Source organism: Cervus canadensis, chromosome 6 (genome assembly GCF_019320065.1).
Source record: "Cervus canadensis isolate Bull #8, Minnesota chromosome 6, ASM1932006v1, whole genome shotgun sequence".
NCBI classification, from domain to species: Eukaryota; Metazoa; Chordata; class Mammalia; order Artiodactyla; family Cervidae; genus Cervus; species Cervus canadensis.
The window spans coordinates 11,182,519-11,200,324 of record NC_057391.1 but is presented as its reverse complement, the minus strand read 5'-3'; the positions used below and the strand labels follow the sequence as shown (position 1 = coordinate 11,200,324).

The window sequence follows — 17,806 nt, the reverse complement described above, 5'->3', positions numbered from 1 at the left end:
ACCGAATTGATGGACGTGAGTTTGAGTAAGCTCCGGCAGTTGGTGATGGATAGGGAAGCCTGGGGTGCTGCAGTCAGTGGGGTCGCAAAGAGTCGGACATGACTGAGTGACTGAACTGAACTATGTCATCATAGCAATGTCACATATTTTTGTTTACTTACCATCTTATTTTTCCCCACTCCATGAAAAGCTCCATGAAACTTTTTTTGTTTTCTTCAATGCAATTTCCCCAGTGTCTGGCATGTAACTGGTGCTCAATAAATATTTGCTGACTGAATAAGTCAAGTCCTTAGAACAGACAGAGAAAGCGAAGTTTTCATAGGGTGCCCCCAGATGAGACCTGGCCTAACCAATGCTTTTATTCATCTTGCTTTATAGCAATATATAAATTTTAGCAAACAACTTCTTTATATAATAATGAGAAAAATGTGTATATAATTGAAATAGAAGGTAGAGTGGAATGAAAGGATTAAATCGGGTGTTAAAGATTCCAGGAGACCTACTTAGCTTACTGCTAAAAGAAGTTTGTCCTAGAATCAGTGGTTTTCAAATATTGTTTTAAAGCAGAACAACTATATTTTCAAGCAAAACCTCAATAAATTAAACAGTTTATTAAAGCAGATCTGCTCTGATTGACTTCGGCAGTGGCTTGAAGGAGGGTTTGGAGAGTTCCACTCTCTTAGTCCCCTCACACACACAATGAGCTTTGGCTTCTGAGGGAATTCTAGAAACACAGTTTGAAAACAGTGGGATGAAGGAACTTTAGAGTCTATACTCTCTGAAAATTCTATTCATGAAGGCAGCTGAGTTAAGACCTGGGCTTTTGGTCTCTGTCACTTTAAGCTGAAGGAGTACTAGGAGTTAGCACCCAGAGAGACAAAAATCACATGTGGCCTGGGCCAGTGTCCCTTCTCATGGCCAGACTGGGGAACTGTAAGTCACATTTCTCTGATCCAAGACTGATGATTGTTAAATAACTTTGCTTCTGAGTCGCGTGTCGTCCTCCTGCTAATCTCCTTCCCCACCCTCCTCCCCCAGCTCAGAACTGAAGATGTCCAAGCTCACTTGGCAATTTCTCCAGGCTTCGGAGTTGATCAGAATCTTATATACAAAGTAGTCTGGTTGCAACACGGATGGAAAAGGGTCTGATTCATTTGTCACCATCCTGCACCTTGTCAGTTAGCTGGTTGATTTGCTTTAGATATATAGAGAGAAAGCAGCCATACACACGCAGGGGTGGAAGGGTAACAGAAGAGAGCTGAATGAAGTGTTTACCAAAGTGTGCTCAGCTTTAAGGGGACAGACAGAGATTGTAAAGAACCGCGGGACTAGCAACGGCTGGAAGTTATCACCACTAGGCTTGAAAAAACAAGGAAAGAGAGCTGTCATCAAACAGTGGCTTGAGAACTTAGTAAAAAATGCCACCACTTCCGTGTCCCTAAGGATAAGGATGTGGAACCCTCGGAAGAAGGAACTTATCGACTCTTACTGAATTGGCGGCTTTCAAAACTTCTCGAGGCCGGTCAAGCCACCGGCCTCACTGTGACCTTCTCAGCCAAGAGTCGAAAATGGACCAGTTCACTGCGACGAGTTGGGACTACAACTCCCAGAATGCATCTCTCCGCTTCTATCGCAAACTTTTCAACTCTGGAGACTTCCGGAAGAATTGTTTGTCGGGACTTGTAGTTCCCCAGTTCGGGTCGGCCGCCTGCCGTAGGAGCCTGTTCATTGGGGCCCAGGTCACCGCCCCCTTCCCCTCGCCGTACCTCGGTGTCCCACGCACGCGCGGCGCGTGCCCACGCCCCTCCCGAGACCTAGGACGCAGGCGCGCGCACGCTCCCAGGGCCCGGTGGACGGGGAGGGGGGGAGCGGGGGAAAGTGGAGGGGAGGGTGGGGGGGGTTAGGTGTCTATTGAGTAGACGGCTGTGGGGCACGAAGAGAGCGGAGGTCCTGGTTCCCAGCGGGTTAACGTTGCACTGGGCCTAGAGCGGGCAAGCGATTCCGAAGCTAAGGTAGCGAACTTTGCGAGTAAGAGCCGGCCGCTGAGATCCAGAGGGCCGCTGGGGGCGAAGCCCCGGCCTAGGCCCCGCGGAGATGTCGGGCTGCGGAGCTTGTACTTGCGGCGCGGCGGCCGCGCGAATCTTTAGCTCATCGCTCGTCTCCGCTCAAAGAGGTAACGAAGTAGTCCCTCACCTGAGCCCTTGATTCAGGAGTGTCCTGGCGGGCGGTGGAGACTCCGGGGAGGGAAGAGACCGCCCCCACCGCTCGGTGCTTCTCCTGGCAGCCCCCCTCCCCACCCCCGCCCCGTTTCCGTGGCATCGGACTCTGCCAACCTCTGGAGCAGCTGTTTCTCACATTTGAGGTGAACCCCCCCTGTGCTCCCCAACTTGCTGGCCTTTGGGGCTAGAATGTGGCCGCTTCGCAGAAACCCTGAAAGCGGGGGACACATTGCTCCGTTTGTTAAAAAGTGTTCCCAGACCCCACTCAGAGCTCCTCCGGGGACTGCCGGCTGCTCCGCGGCTCCTCTTCCGGAGCCCGGCCGGGTTCCCCTCGGGCCCCGCGGGAAGGGCTCGGAGGGAAAGCTGCCACTGTTGGGGTCCCCTGGGGCCTCGGGGCGCCGACCCGGCCGTCCCGGGCGCAGGCCGCGCGAGGCCGGGATGTCACAGTCATTGTGCGGCCGCTCACGCCGGGACGTAAGCCGGACTCGTGCCGTTTCTGGGCGGCCGCGGGAAAGCGTCTGAGGAGGTGCCGGTTTGCTCAGCTCGTTTTTGAAGTACTTGGGTGTCTCAGCAGTCGTTTGCCGGGTTTCCTAACTTGACAGTCGCAAATAGTTTTTGAAGGGTGGCGCTTGTTTACCTTTCCTTTCTGTTTATCAGGAGCTGCGAAAGGATGGTACCCCAGCCAAGAGATTCCGGAAAAGAAACCATTTTTCTCTTCCCTAAATCTATGAATAGCTGACAACAGGCTAGATCCTGTTTCAATCACTAAGTTCTAGGCAAATTCGTTTTGTTTTGGATTATCAGCTTGTGATCTCGGGGCGGAGGGGGGAAGCTCCCTATTCCTAATATTTAGAATCATTGTAAAATCCTTACTGTTTACTAAATGTTTATTTTCTGACAGTTGGGATGAAATGAGGTTGTGTGGGCAGAAGCATTTTCTTAAATGGTATGTAAATATAAAGGAGTGACTGAACAAGTAGACATCCATATTCTAGCAATTTTGAGTTGCAAACACTTTAAAGTGACAGTTGAATTCGTTCATCTGACACAGTTGTTTGCAGCCTCCTGTGTGCCAGGCCCTGTTTTGGTGCTGGAGATGGAGGGGAGAATAAGTCCTCACCTTCAAGTTTAGAGAACTAGACAAAGAATAATACTGTTTCGGGGCCTGTATGAAATATGTGGGTGTTCTCCTTGTGTAGGAAGGCTCCTTTTGACAAAAGTCTTCATTTCTATCAATTGTCCCTGAAAACTGAATTATAGGAAGTGTGCAGTTGTTTATTTTTCTTTTCAAAGCACCTTTAAAGATTAAATTTAGTAAAGCAACTATACTCCAATAAAAATTAATTAAAAAAGTTAAATTATCCTTAGGTAAGTAAAGAATTAATGGCTTATTTAGGAATTATCTCTTTGTTTCTCAGTTAATACAAGTTTACTAGAGCTTTTCAGAAATACCAAACCATAGCTTTTACTGTAAAGGAGTAAATTAAACTTAAAATGTTAGATATTACCCAATATCATTATAGAATTTAATATTTTTATGTGACAATGAAACATCAAATGGTTTTCACGTGGATTTGAGACTTTCCCAAGGCTTAATTACATAAAATGTTTGTTTTCCATGGTAGAAACTCTATACATAAGTTTACAAAAATATAATTTTTTTTTAAAGCCTGAAAAACCTCCAAGAAGGGTATTTTTATTTAGAATTCCTGGAAAGAGGAAGAGAGTGAAAGACAGAAAAATTAGACTTGAACTTTAACTAGTGTATTATTCTTATAATTAGAGTTAAGAATTTCAGCAACATAATTAAATAATTTCATCAATATAGTCTTCTAACAGGAAATTGTACAGTGATTTAAGAATAAAAGGGGAGATGTCATAACTCCTCTGAAGTACAGTGCTGTTCTCTGTTCCTGTTGCTTTATCTGTCATGTTATACTTTAAAAATTTTAAATGGTAGTTTGAAAAATTACTTGATAAATTGTCATACTAGACACTGGATCTGTTTTCCTGTTGGGCTATATGTATCCAATTTAATATTTTCTTCACTGTTTTCTTTGAATATGAAATATATATTAAAGTAAAAATTTTTAATATTTTTTTGCTCAAATTGCTGGTGTTTTCAGTATTGGTGTCTTTTTTTTTTTTTGGTGTATGTCTTTTTAAAATGTACTTACCATATATAACAGTCAGTTTGCATTTTAAGTTTGTGCATTCAAAAATGTTTGATTCCATTTAAAAAACCCTCAGCGACAATACTTGATCTGAATTTGGCTGTGAGAGTTGTGCGATTCTGTATAACTCTTGATTTCTGGATGCTTCTGTTCTTGTCCATTGAAAGGGTGTCACCTCATAAGTTTGTAAATGAAGATTTGAAGATCCTCAAACTTGTTGATTGGCATCCATAATTCTCATGATAGTTACATAATGTGCCTAACTGAATAGTTTTTAGCTGGATTTTAGTTCCCTCTCTCTCTTGTGATTAAATCCAATACAAATTAAATAAGACAAAATGAATAAGTGATAGAGCATCTTTATTTCCTATACACACTATTTCCTAATCACTTCTCTTTTCTTGGGCATGTTCACCTCCAGACCAGTGGATTAGTAGCGTTAGTGAAAACCTGTCAAATATTTTTAAACTTGAGGAAAGCTATTATAGGAGTCATGTTATTTTTCTTTATTAATAAGTATTCAGAATTCCTGAAGTAATAACTTGGACATAAAAAGTTGAGATTATTAAAAGCAGTAAGTATCTACTAAATTGCGAGCACTGTGAGTTTTTGTTGAATTTTGTTTCCAATTTGTGTTAGGAGTCAAGTGTTTAAGAGAGCATCCAACTTGATTTGCCATTTCATAAGTTGTTAAACACTTAAATATGTCACCACAAATAGCTAGGTTTAAATTTTCATTAGTTCTTTCGCCTTGTTTCTAAAATGCAAATTAAAGATCAGTTTATCTTTTAAGTGGAATCTTTGGTGTGTTTTTGGAGAATGCTTAAGAGTGAATATAGGAAGTTAAGTATTTAGAAATTGAATAAAATATTCTCCTGTTCTTAAAAGCCCTAAAATCATTACACCTTATTCTAGTAGATATGTTTTAAAAAACACAGCTGCTCTGAAACTCAGAGCTTTATCTTTATGACAGAAGTTTGTAAGTGGTTTAACTTTTAACTGTCTTTTGTCATTACTGCCAAGTAGTCTTTTGAAATATACTTTACATAAATACTTTCCCTTGTTTGGCCTTTAGGTACTCTTCATCTGGGTTCACAGGCTTCCAAAAGGCCCAGGGGTAAAATTCAGAGGTTCTTTGAACTTTATTTTCACTAGTCTCTGGGTGAAATGTAGCATTTCCTTCAGTTATAAATATAGGCAAGAAAGTGTAGTAGTATTAGCAATACCTGTGGAATTGTCACCAGTCAAAATCACAGATGTTTTCGTTTCACGTTACATTGCTGATAGCCCAAAGTGTTGTTTACACTTTCCACTACTTTGAAATCATCGTTATTTTAAAAGCTGTTAGATCTTGTTTAATTTTGTTAAGAAGCATATTTTTAAAATATATTGATAAAAATATATTGATAACTACTTCAGGATGATTGGGTTCCTATATATTTTGTTCTGTACATTTAAAAATGTTCTGAATAGGCTTCACCAGCATGCCAGAGGACAAAAAACAAGGGTTAAAAATTCCTGATTGGCTTGCAGCAGTGCTTTCTGTGAAGATTTTTTTTTTTTCACTTTAAAAGATTTATTCTTTCTTTATTTATTTTTAATTTTTTTTTTTTTCATTTATCTTTATATGATTGGTGAATGACTGGTCATTTACCTTGTTTTGTACAGTGGTTTTGAAAAGTGTGGTCCTCAAACCAGCAGTATCAGCATCATCTGGGAACTTGTTAGAAATGCATTCTTGGGTCCCACCTCATTCCCTCTCAATCAGACCTAGGGAAGATCCTCTGCAGTCTGTGGTTTAACAAGCCCTCCAGGTGACTCTAATGCATGCCCAAGTCTGGGAACCAGTGGTTTAGTATTTATAGCATCATGCTGGTGTAGCCCTTAGATTATAGAATGTTAAAACACCACTTCAGTACCATACTATCAGGGCCAGCAAAGAAATTCTTAAATTTAGAAGTCTAAATGACATGAACATGTTTTTTAAATTTTATTTTCTGTGGTGACTGTGTAGTTTGGTTTCATATGTCACCTCATAAGTTATTTCAAGTGAAGGACTTATTTTTCTTTCTGTTCAAGTAGATTTTAAAAGAATCATGTTCATAATTTTTATTTCTCTTAAATTCCCCAAGATAATTTCCTTTCAGCTTATTTTCTAATAGTATTAGATATTGTACATTGTTAAATACTCTTTTAAAAGATATAAGTGGAAAATAATACACTATATGTGAAACTTCAGGTATAAATTTTGTTCTAAACATCTGAGTACAAATATAACATCCAAGTACAAATATAAAGGTTGTTGTAGTTTTTTTTTTTGTGAATACATCATAAAAGTTCAGTTAAAAAATTATACTTGTTACATAGATTATAGTAAATTATTGTATTCTGTCTTTCATTTAATGGATGTTCTCAAGCACACACAAAATAGAACACTGAACCCCAAATACCCATCACCCAGCCCCAAGGTACATTCAGCTTTCTGCATTCTTGATTTCATCTATCCCTCTCCCCCGTAACTGTCTAAACTTGCTTTTTAGAGGGACATAGTCTTTAAATCATACTATGTCCTTGAAAAAAATGACTGTTTAGCTTAAATTTCATAAACTGTATCTCTTTCTAACAAGAGTCAGTTCAGTTCAGTCACTCAGTCGTGTCCGACTCTGCGACCCCATGGACTGCAGCACACCAGGCCTCCCGGTCCATCACCAGCTCCCGGAGTTTACTCAGACTCATGTCCATTGAGTCATCACCGGCTCAATGGCATCACCAACGAGAGAGTAATGGCTAACACAATTTACTGCAAAACATGGAAATGTTATACTTGAGAACATTTGAAATGTCTTGAAAATGTTACTTATAAGGAATGCATCAAATTTTTTTCCCCTCAATATTCAAGCTTAATAGTGTTAAAATTTTACACTTTTTGGGTTGGGGACTGGGATGTCATAATCCTTTTTTGGTGTTCTTTGTGAATTTATATAGAAATGAAAATTTTTTTCCTCTTATTTGTATCTTTGCTGAGTAATTTGGTGGGTTCATTTTTGTGCTTTGTGGAATTTGAGATGGCCTACAGTGATAAGTTATTCAGTGTAAAACGAGTTGGAAAATGGGAGGGAGTTGTATAACTAAGCAATTGTTTTTGAATTGTCTTACCTACATAATTTAAAACCAGTTTTTGCATTTGAATACAACATATACATGTGTGTATCTTTTAAAAAGCCCTAACAAGTGTAGGAATTAAATCCTGAGTTGTGAATTGTGCAGGGAATAAAATGAGGGAGGCAAAATAAGCTTCTTAAATTTATCTAAGTGTTCACCATCACCACCACCACCATCGGCCTCGCCCCCAGTGTTGTTTAATCACCTCCTAATAGCAGTCTGGTAAACTGCTGGGAAACTTGCTTCATGGCCAATGTACATTATTAGCTTTTGCAAGATTCTGAGTAGCTCTAGGGTATTGAGGTCTGTGGAATTTTGTTTAACTTATGACCATTCAGTTTTCTTGTGTAGGGAGCAGTCTTTTATTTATTTTATTTTATTTTTTGGGGGGGAGCAGTCTTTTAAAAAGACCAACTTGGGAAATACTGCCTCACAGTCTGGAGTATGGCTCTTTTGCCATTGACTATAATTTATATGGGGGTTTATTTTGTATTTGTATGCAGAGAAGCAAGAGTCAGCAAACTATGATCCCATAGAACGGATCCAGACACCTATTTGTTTACATTTTGTTTGTTCTTGTTGGTAGATATAAGACATATAATAATATAGAACATAAGTGCCCTTGTTCCCCTACAAGTGAGGCGAGTGTTGAACTACTTATCTCTCACACTTTGAAAGGGCCATTAATTGTTGTCTCTGTTCTTTCCTCACTTCTAAAGCACAGGTCTGGCCAGTTTTTGAGGATGGTGTCTTTGTACTATTGCTGTGAAAACTGTTAACTTTTTCAACTTCCTTGCTTAAGGGATTTTTGTTTCCAGGGGATTTATTGAAGGCGTGTTAATGTTTGATGTGTAGACTAAATAAATTTCATTGTATTTTCAGGTATTTCTTGTAGTCGTATTCATATACCGGTTTTAGGGAGGCTTGGGACCTTTGAAACTCAGGTTCTACGAAGAGCTCCTTTTAGAGCTTTTACAGAAACACCAGCATACTTTGCCTCAAGAGATGGGATAAGTAAAGATGGCTCTGGAGATGGAAATAAGGTATTTTATCTTTTTTGGCATCTATATACATATTTGAGTTCATTTAACAAATATAATAGTGCTCATTTAAATAAATATAATAGTACTCTGTATTTCATTGGTTATATGTTTTTGTTGTTGTTTGGTTTCTAAGTTGTATCCTACTGTTTGTGACCCCATGGACTGTAGCACACCAGGTGACTCTGTCCTGCATTTCCCAGGCAAGAATATTGGAGTGAGTTGCCATTCCCTTCTCCAGGAGATCTGCCCGACCCAGGGATCAAACCTGTGTCTCCTGCATTGCAGGCAGATTCTTTGCTGCTGAGTCAGCAGGGAATCCCATGTTTTCTGTAGGAAATATAAAATGATAGGAAGAATTTTATGTATTTTTATTTTGTGTATCAGCGTGAACCATAAAATTATTTGATAAGCATTTCATTGGTCAGTGGTAATTAAAATTTCTAACACCCCAACACAGTAAAGAAGCTTCATTAAATAATGTATGTAGTCAGTCTGATGGTTGGTTGGGTTAAGAATAGCCATCCTTTTCTGCTTCTACACAGCTCTTAAAACTCATGATAATATAAACCTTACTTCATCTGACTTAATGGTGGGCTACTCTGTAGCTCATTTGAAAAGACCCTGATGCTGGGAAAGATTGAAGGCTGGAGGAGAAGGGGATGAAAGAGGATGAGATGGTTGGATGGCATCACTGACTCAATGGACATGAGTTTGAGTAAACTTCGGGAGTTGGTGATGGACAGGGAGGCCTGGCGTACTGCAGTCCATGGGGTCGCAAAGAGCCTGACACGACTGACTGAACTGAACTGAACTCTGTGGCTAGGAAGTAGATGATTGGTAACTTTATTAGGTCAGTGAATAATCATGTTTTTTATTATGCAAATTTGTCTAACACTTGAGTTAATAATATGTGTGAGACAAAATGCTAGGTGTTTTTGTATACACACTTAATCCTAACAGTGCCCCTCTAAAGTAGGTGAAATGATCACCCCCCCTTTTTTTTAAGAGATGACAAAAGTTAGATTTAAGAAAGTTGAGTTACTACTTGTCATGGTAATAACTCTCAATTCAATTTCATAGTAAGTTTTTTAGTTACTAGTGCTTATTGATTTTTTCCTCTAGTATTTACTGTCATTGAAAAAAAGCTAATTATTTTACATGCTGGATCATACCATGTAAAGAAGGGAAACAGTAAATATATGTTTTTACTAGAACTGGTTTTTTTATAATATTAATTATAAACAATATAAACATATATTTAAATACAAACTTAAAGTTACATGGTGGTTGCCTGAAAGTAATAATTGACACTTTTTCTTTTCTTGCACAAATATTAGAAATCAGCAAGTGAGGGAAGCAGTAAGAAATCAGGCTCTGGGAATTCTGGGAAAGGTGGAAACCAGCTTCGTTGTCCTAAATGTGGCGACTTATGCACACACGTAGAGACCTTCGTGTGTAAGTATTACTTCTGTTCTTCTTTTTCCCTGCCTTTGCTGTAAATCATTAATTGCACAGAAATATATACATTATACCTTATATACATCAGAATTATTTTTTCCCTGAATTTACAATAGTCTTTCTTATAGTCACCAGATACTAAAAATCCCCTGGACTAGTAATGCTTTGAACTATTATGGTATAAGATAATTAAAAAAAAAAATTTTTTTTTTAAAGATAATTTAAGAAAACTCTTCCCTTCTTTGTTTTGCTTGTGTGTGTTAGTTGCGCAGTCGTGTCCAACTCTTTGTGACCCTGTGGACTGTAGCCCGCCAGGCTCCTCTCTCCATGGAATTCTCCAGGTAAGAATACTGGAGTGGGTTGCCATTCCCTTCTCCAGGGGATCTTCCCGACCCAGGGATCGAACCTGGGTCTTCTGCATTGCAGGTGAATTCTTTACCATTTGAGCCACCTGGCTCAATTTTAATTGATAAACAATTATTAATGGTTAAGCTGTGTTGAGACGAGCCCCGAGAGGCAGGCTATATGCTTAGGAATGGAATGGCTGGGTGAGATGGTAACTGTTTAGCTTTTTAAGGGACTGCTGTAGGTGTTCATAACAAGGTATAAGGGCTTCCCAGGTAGCTCAGCTGGTAAAGAATCTGCCTGCAATGTGGGAGACCCCAGTTCTTTTCCTGTGTCAGGAAGATCCCCTGGAGAGGGGATAGGCTACCCACTCCTGTATTCTTGGGCTTCCCTGGTCATTCAGATGGAAAAGAATTGACTTGCAATATGGGAGATCCGGGTTTTATCCCTGTGTTGCGAAGATCCCCTGGAGAAGGGAATGGCAACCCACTCCAGTATTCTTACCTGGAGAACCTCAATGGACAGAGGAGCCTGGTGGGCTACAGTCTGTGGTCACAAAGAGGGGGACACGACTGAGCGACTTTACAGCACATAGATGTCCCATTTTACAACCCCACTAACAAGGTAGGTATAAGGGTTCTAATTTCTTTACATCCTCAACATTTATGTCTTTTTTTTTTTTATTATAGCCATCATAGGAATAGGAAGTGGTATTAATACCTCATCATGGTTGTGATCTACATTTCCCTAATAATGACTAGATGTTAAATATCTTTTCATGTGCTTATTGACTATTTGTATGTCTTTTTTGGAGAAGACTACACTTTCTGTCCATTTTTAGGTTGGGTTATCTTTTTTCTTTTGTGTGTGTGTGTGGGTTATCTGTTTATTGTTGAGGTGGAAGAGTTCTTTATTCTGAATACTGGGCCCTTATCTAGATTCCTGATTTGCAAATATTTTTCTTATCCTGTGGGTAGTTCTTTATTTTTAAATGCTATATAGGAGTCAGTTAACTTTTACTATAAAGACCAAATAGTAAATATTTTAGACTTTATGGGCCATATGGTCTCTGTTGTGACTTTTCTCCTTTGTTGTTACCGTGCAAAAGCAACCATAGACAGTGTAAAGGAGTGAAATTGGCTGTATTCCAATAAAGTTTTGTGTATGACACTGAAATTTGAGTTTCATTAACTTTCATTGTCATTTTTTTAAATGTAAAAGCTGTTCTTAGCTCATTGATCTTCCTGTACATATTTCATCTCACAAATATGTTTATAGTGATTTTTATGTTTTCTTATAGTGGTACCACTGTTGCTTGACTGACTTTGTTGAAATAAAATACCATTTCTGTTGGTCCCATTATGAGTATTTAGAAAATCATCAGAAATTTAAATAATATCTAAGATTGTTGATTATAAGAATATATATTAATTTTTCTTTGCCCTTTTAAAAAATAACTTTATGAATAGTGTCCCTAGTTTTATTTAAGGTAGAGCCTTTAGTTCTGGGACTTTTTATTTTGGGCTTTTCTTGGGATTTTTAAAAAAATTTCTTATTTAACTTAAGGGGGAAATTGAGGTATAATTTATATACAGACAAGGAAAGAAAATGCATGGATTCTAAGTGTACAGTGTGATGGATATACATACCAATATTCACAGCACCCCAGAAGGCTCCCTCATGTTCTTTCCTAGTCACTAACCTCTTTTCCCCCAATGTAACCACTACCTTGACCTTCATCACTGGAGATTGGTTTTGCCTGTTTTTGTACTTCATTTAAATAGTTATACTGCACCTTCTCTTGCTTTTGGATGGAGCTTTTAGTTTTTACTTTTATGTATATAATACTTTTTGAAGGCTTACTGTAATTATCTGTCTCATAGAGTGAGGATAAACTTTTATGCAGTGGTTTGGAGATTTTATCTTTGACCCTGAAACTTTTTCAGAGTTATGAAGAACTTCCATTTAAACAAATATCCTGAAAAAGTTTTTTTACTAAGGTAATCTTTCATCTGTTGTTGATATACTATACAAGCATGTTTATTGGCATCAGTATTCTGTTTGTAAGGGAATATAGAATACCTGTAGTAATCATTTCAAGTGAGGTTTATTTATCCCCTGAAAATTTAACAAAATCAGATTTTGCCCCTTGTTTTTAGGAGTAAAAAGTATGCATTGCAATGTTTGTTTACTTGTTTTCCTGAAATAGCATTTTGATAAGTTGAACTTGGTTATATGTTGAATGTGTTTCAGTGTAAAACAGTATTGCAAATATCAGGTAGAATTTAAGCAACCCTTCAAAGAGGAATGAGGAATAAGCAAAGAGGAATGTTTTTTGTTGGTGTTTCTCTTTCCCTTTGACCTAATTTCTTCAGAGAAATATTTTGTTCTTGTGTTCTCAGGCCAGATTTTCCGGTGACACAGCCTGAACTAGATTAGAGGCTTCCCTGCCCTTTAATCCTTGCCCTGTTTACTACCATCGGTAACAATTATAAACTGGTGCCTGGTCAAAATATAAAGCCACTATCTTTTCCATTGATGGGAATTGGTGATAATGAATTTTGACTTGTGTTAATCAAAAGTACTTGAAATAGCTTGATCTTTTTCCTTAGGGAAGCCTTACTAGGTGATTGATGAATGGAATACAGAAGTGATCCCTCATCTAGTTTAAAATTTGTGGCTAGAATTTGTCCAGAATGTATATTTTTGATTGGCTTTTTGTTTAAGAGCAGACATTAATAATTAAATTGGTTGAATTAGTAATTAAATTTATTTTTAAATGTGGTATTGTCTATTTTTTTAAACTGGATTATTTTGTGAAGATTGAGGTGTGCTTGCCAGTGCAGTTTTTTTTTTGTAATCTGTGGATAGGTAGTTATAATATTCCCAAAGGACAGTGATTCCCATAGTTTAAAAAATCCTTTTTCTTTGCTTTTGTTTAGTTAGGTTATACAAAGGTAACACCAAAATGTATTACTAGACCTACCAACATGTAACTAATTCCTGTGTATATTTTGCTCTGAATCTGTTGATAATCTATATGGGATTCTCTACCATGCTGCTTTCTGAGGTCCTTGGTTACCATTAGTGGAATTAGGCTTGGAGAAGATTAAGAATATGTGCCTGTATCTGAAAAGAGAAAAAAGAGGAAATCACTTTTGTTTTAAACACAAGATATCTACAGTGATGCCTTGGAACTGAGAAACCCATTTCATCTTCACTTTTAACTGCCCTGCCCAGTTTCCAAAAGCTGTATGATTATATTTTGTTAGTTTCTTAGTGGTATTTTTTTAAAAAATGTATTTATTTATTTGACAGTGTTGGGTCTTGGTTGCAGCATACGGGATCTGTGTTGCAGCATAGGGAATCTTGCGTTGTTCACGGACTCTCCAGCTGTGGTGCATGGGCTTAGTTCCCCATGACATGTGGGATCTTACTTCCCTGACCAGGGATTGAGCCTATGTCCCCTGCATTGCAAGGCAGATTCTTAACCTCTGGACCACCAGGGAAGTCCCAGTTTCTTCGTGGTTTTTAGGTCAAAGAAATAGGAATTAGTGGAATAAAGATAATAAGAACAGTATAAAATAATTTTATATATTTACCAAGTCAAGGTCTTAAAAATGCTCACAAGTTTGAAAAGAACCTTAAGAATGTATATATATTTTACATTTTTTAGGGATTAAAATGGATTTTTCTCTTTCAACTTTTGTGTTTGTAATTTCTTGTAGTAAAATGTTAATTTTATTACAGATTAATTTATTTGTACTTTACTTTTTCCCCACAGTTTATTCATTCTAGTATTTGAATAAAATGATTAATACAGTGGTAGTTTTAAAAATTAACTTTAGCGAATTCCTGGTAATGGTTAGATGACACCCCACTTTCACTGCCAAGGGCCCGGGTTCAGTCCTTTGCTGGGGAACTAAGATCTTGCGAACTGTGCATTTCCCCACCCCCCCAAAGAAAAACCCAAAACTTTAGTGAATGGAGAAGTCGAAAGAATTTCAACCAGTCTTTTCTCTAGATAAAATCTGTCACACCTAGCTGAAATGAATAGAATGTAGTTTACTGAACTCACATTTATCATCTATTTTAGGTACAAATTAGGCTGGCTGTTGTGACTAGTGGAGTGAACTACAAGTTTTTTGTCAAGTACGTAGGTTTCAATTTTCAACAAGTCTTTAAAGTTAAATAGTATTTGAGTTATTTTCCTCTGTCCTTTTACAGCATCCACCCGCTTTGTGAAGTGTGAAAAATGTCATCATTTTTTTGTTGTGTTATCAGAAGCAGACTCAAAGAAAAGCATAATTAAAGAACCTGAATCAGCAGCAGAAGCTGTAAAATTGGCATTCCAACAGAAACCACCTCCTCCCCCCAAGAAGGTATAAGTCCTTGCTCAGTGTTACGAACATTTCATCTTGAAAACATTTCATTGCTCCTCTCTCTCCAGTTTATATTGAATCTTAGTACTAGTATGTAAACAAGTTTTGTAAGTTCTTTATAACATAGGCTGTGTCTGGCTAAATTTTTACTAATATTTGATACTTGAAATTTAGGTATAGGATGCATTGATGTTTTCCCATATCATGATTATTGTATTCATAGCAATGAAATACAGCTGATGATTAGTAGTGTTAATACTAAGTTAATCTAAAATGACATCCTTAAAATAGAACAGCTGGGGATTTGTTTTTGTTAGTTTGGGTCCCGAAATAACAGCAGCCTGCAGTTTTTCCCTCTTAAATTAATCTACTTTATTAGAGGTAAAACAGCCTCAGACTAACAATAGAAGCAAGTATTTTTTTCGTGACCAATGTGCCAGGGCACTCCTGTATAACATTGTGACTTTTGTGGTGTTGGCGCTTTCTTGATGTCTCAGGTGGATTGTGATTTAGCCATGTGAGACACGGCAGAGTATACCACCGGCTTCATTGGGTACTTGGTGTGTGCTTTCTGGGGAGGAGGAGCCTTGCTTCTGGGCTGTGTTATTATCTCTGGCCACGTTTCAGGTGGTGTTTGCACACTTATTTCTCACCCTCTGCTTTCTTTGACTTTTTAGATACCAGTGCATTTGTTTCTGCAAATGTGCTAAATCGTGGGTGTAATTCATGAGGAATGATGATTTTTAAAAACCATAACAACATATATATGGTCAACCATTATAGAATTTGTTATGTAAAAATAATGGGGGAAAATATAGCTATTAAGCTCTATGTTCCTCACTAATTTGTATAGACTTCAGAATCTGAGTCGGAGTTCTAGAGAATAAAGTTCTAGAAAATAACTCTCTTCAGGAGTTGGTGAATATTAGCAGTTAACTTCTGTTAACTAAAAGCTGAAAGAATTTACCCTAGGTACTAAGCCATTGGCAATAACCAAATTTCATATAGAGCTTTAGTTTCTACCAAGAAGAAGAGTTTTAGATTGCCATTTAGATAAATGCATAGCTTTAAAGTTAATATCTGAGAAAAAGCTAAATGTTTGTGAGTATTAAAGCACATTGATACAGGTGGTATAATGATTTTTGAGTATATAATGCCTATTTTATTCTTAAAAATTTTATTCTTAAAATTTCTTAAAGAGATAGGAATACCAGACCATCTTACCTGCCTCCTGAGAAATCTATATGCAGGTCAAGAAGCAACAGTTAGAACTGGACATGGAACAACAGACTGGTTTCAAATCAGGAAAGGAGTATGTCAAAGCTCTATATTGTCACCCTGCTTATTTAACTTATATGCAGAGTACATCATATGAAATGCTGAGCTAGATGAAGCAAAAGCTGGAATCAAGATTGCTGGGAGAAATATCAATAACCTCAGATATGCAGATGACACCACCCTTATGGCAGAAAGCAAAGAAGAACTAAAGAGCCTCTTGATGAAAGAGGAGAGTGAAAAAACTGGCTTAAAACTCAACATTCAGAAAACTAAGATCATGGCATCCGGTCCCATCACTTCATGGCAAATAGATGGGGAAACAATGGAAACAGTGACAGACTTTATTTTCTTGGGCTGCAAAATCACTGTGAACAGTGACTGCAGCCAGGAAATTAAAAGACACTTGCTCTTTGGAAGAAAAGCTATGAGCAACCTAGACAGCATATTAAAAAGTAGAGAATTACTTTGCCGACAAAAGTCCGTTTAGTCAGAGCTCTGGTTTTTCCAGTAGTCATGTATGGATGTGAGAGTTAGACTATAAAGAAAGCTGAGCCCTGAAGAATTGATGCTTTTGAACTGTGGTGTTGGAGAAGACTCTTGAGAGTCCCTTGGACTGCAAGGAGATCCAACCAGTCAGTCTTAAGGGAAATCAGTCCTGAATATTCATTGGAAGGACTGATGCTAAAGCTGAAACTGCAATACTTTGGCCACCTGATGCGAAGAACTGACTCACTGGAAAAGACACTGATGCTGAGAAAGATTGAGGGCAGGAGGAGAAGGGGACGACAGAGGAGGAGATGGTTGTTTGGCATCACTCACTCAATGGACATGATTTGAGCAAACTCTGGGAGTTGGTGATGGACAGGGAAGCCTGGTGTGCTGTAGTTCATGGGGTTGCAAAGAGTTGGACATGATTGAGGAACTGAACTGAACTGAATGCCTATTTTGAAAAAATTTGTTTTATAATGTAATCTTTGTGAATAATATTATTCATATGATTGAAAGAGGTGTAAAAAAGATTTTTAAAATTGATTTCATTAATGATAACAGCTTTAGACCCATGGTAGCAAGTGTAGGTATTCTAATTGGCTTTAATATTAACTTTCAAAAATTAGGATCATTGGCATTGTTTATAGAATAGAAACTGGCATAGCACTGGGAAAGTACAGGAATACTTTGTTAAGCTAGAGAACAAATGAATGGTGTGTTGTATCTTTAAGGTTTGGGGCCTCTGAAATCATTGCTGCATAATGTATCATGCCCTTTGCATTTTGTTTTGAATGAGAGTCTTTGTTCAAATTTAAAACTGTAAGCAAATGAGTTCAGTATTTAAGACTTCCCTGTGGTCCCGTGGTTAACTCCGCACTTCCACTGCAGGGGACACAGGTTCTGTCCCTGGTAGGGAAAGTTCGTGCTGTGTGGTGCTGCCCCCCACCAAAAATAAAAAGTGCTCGGTATTTAACTCTAATGTGTATATATTGTGATAACTCTAATGTGTATATATTGTGATGACTTACAGTAAATTGTTCATTTCTAATAATTTTTCAGATTTATAACTACCTCGACAAGTATGTTGTTGGCCAGTCATTTGCCAAGAAGGTGCTTTCAGTAGCTGTATACAATCATTACAAGAGAATATATAATAATATCCCAGCTAATCTGAGACAGCAGGCAGAAGTTGAGAAGCAGACATCATTAACACCTAGAGGTTAGTGTTTTGATAATTGACCAAAATAGAGATTACT

At 38.0% G+C, this 17,806-nt stretch overlaps 1 protein-coding gene across 2 annotated transcripts in view; it reads left to right on the top strand.

Moving 5' to 3' along the window:
- The first annotated feature begins 1,883 nt into the window (after positions 1–1,883).
- CLPX (caseinolytic mitochondrial matrix peptidase chaperone subunit X) overlaps positions 1,884–17,806 on the top strand; it is a 36,922-nt gene continuing 20,999 nt past the window's right edge. For both annotated transcript variants that reach the window (XM_043470805.1, XM_043470804.1), the window contains exons 1-5: positions 1,884–2,173; positions 8,438–8,598; positions 9,936–10,053; positions 14,629–14,783; positions 17,610–17,769. In XM_043470805.1, the coding sequence (XP_043326740.1) occupies positions 2,095–2,173; positions 8,438–8,598; positions 9,936–10,053; positions 14,629–14,783; positions 17,610–17,769 (673 nt within the window). In that variant the 5' untranslated portion in view covers positions 1,884–2,094. The remainder of the gene's footprint in view (positions 2,174–8,437; positions 8,599–9,935; positions 10,054–14,628; positions 14,784–17,609; positions 17,770–17,806) is intronic.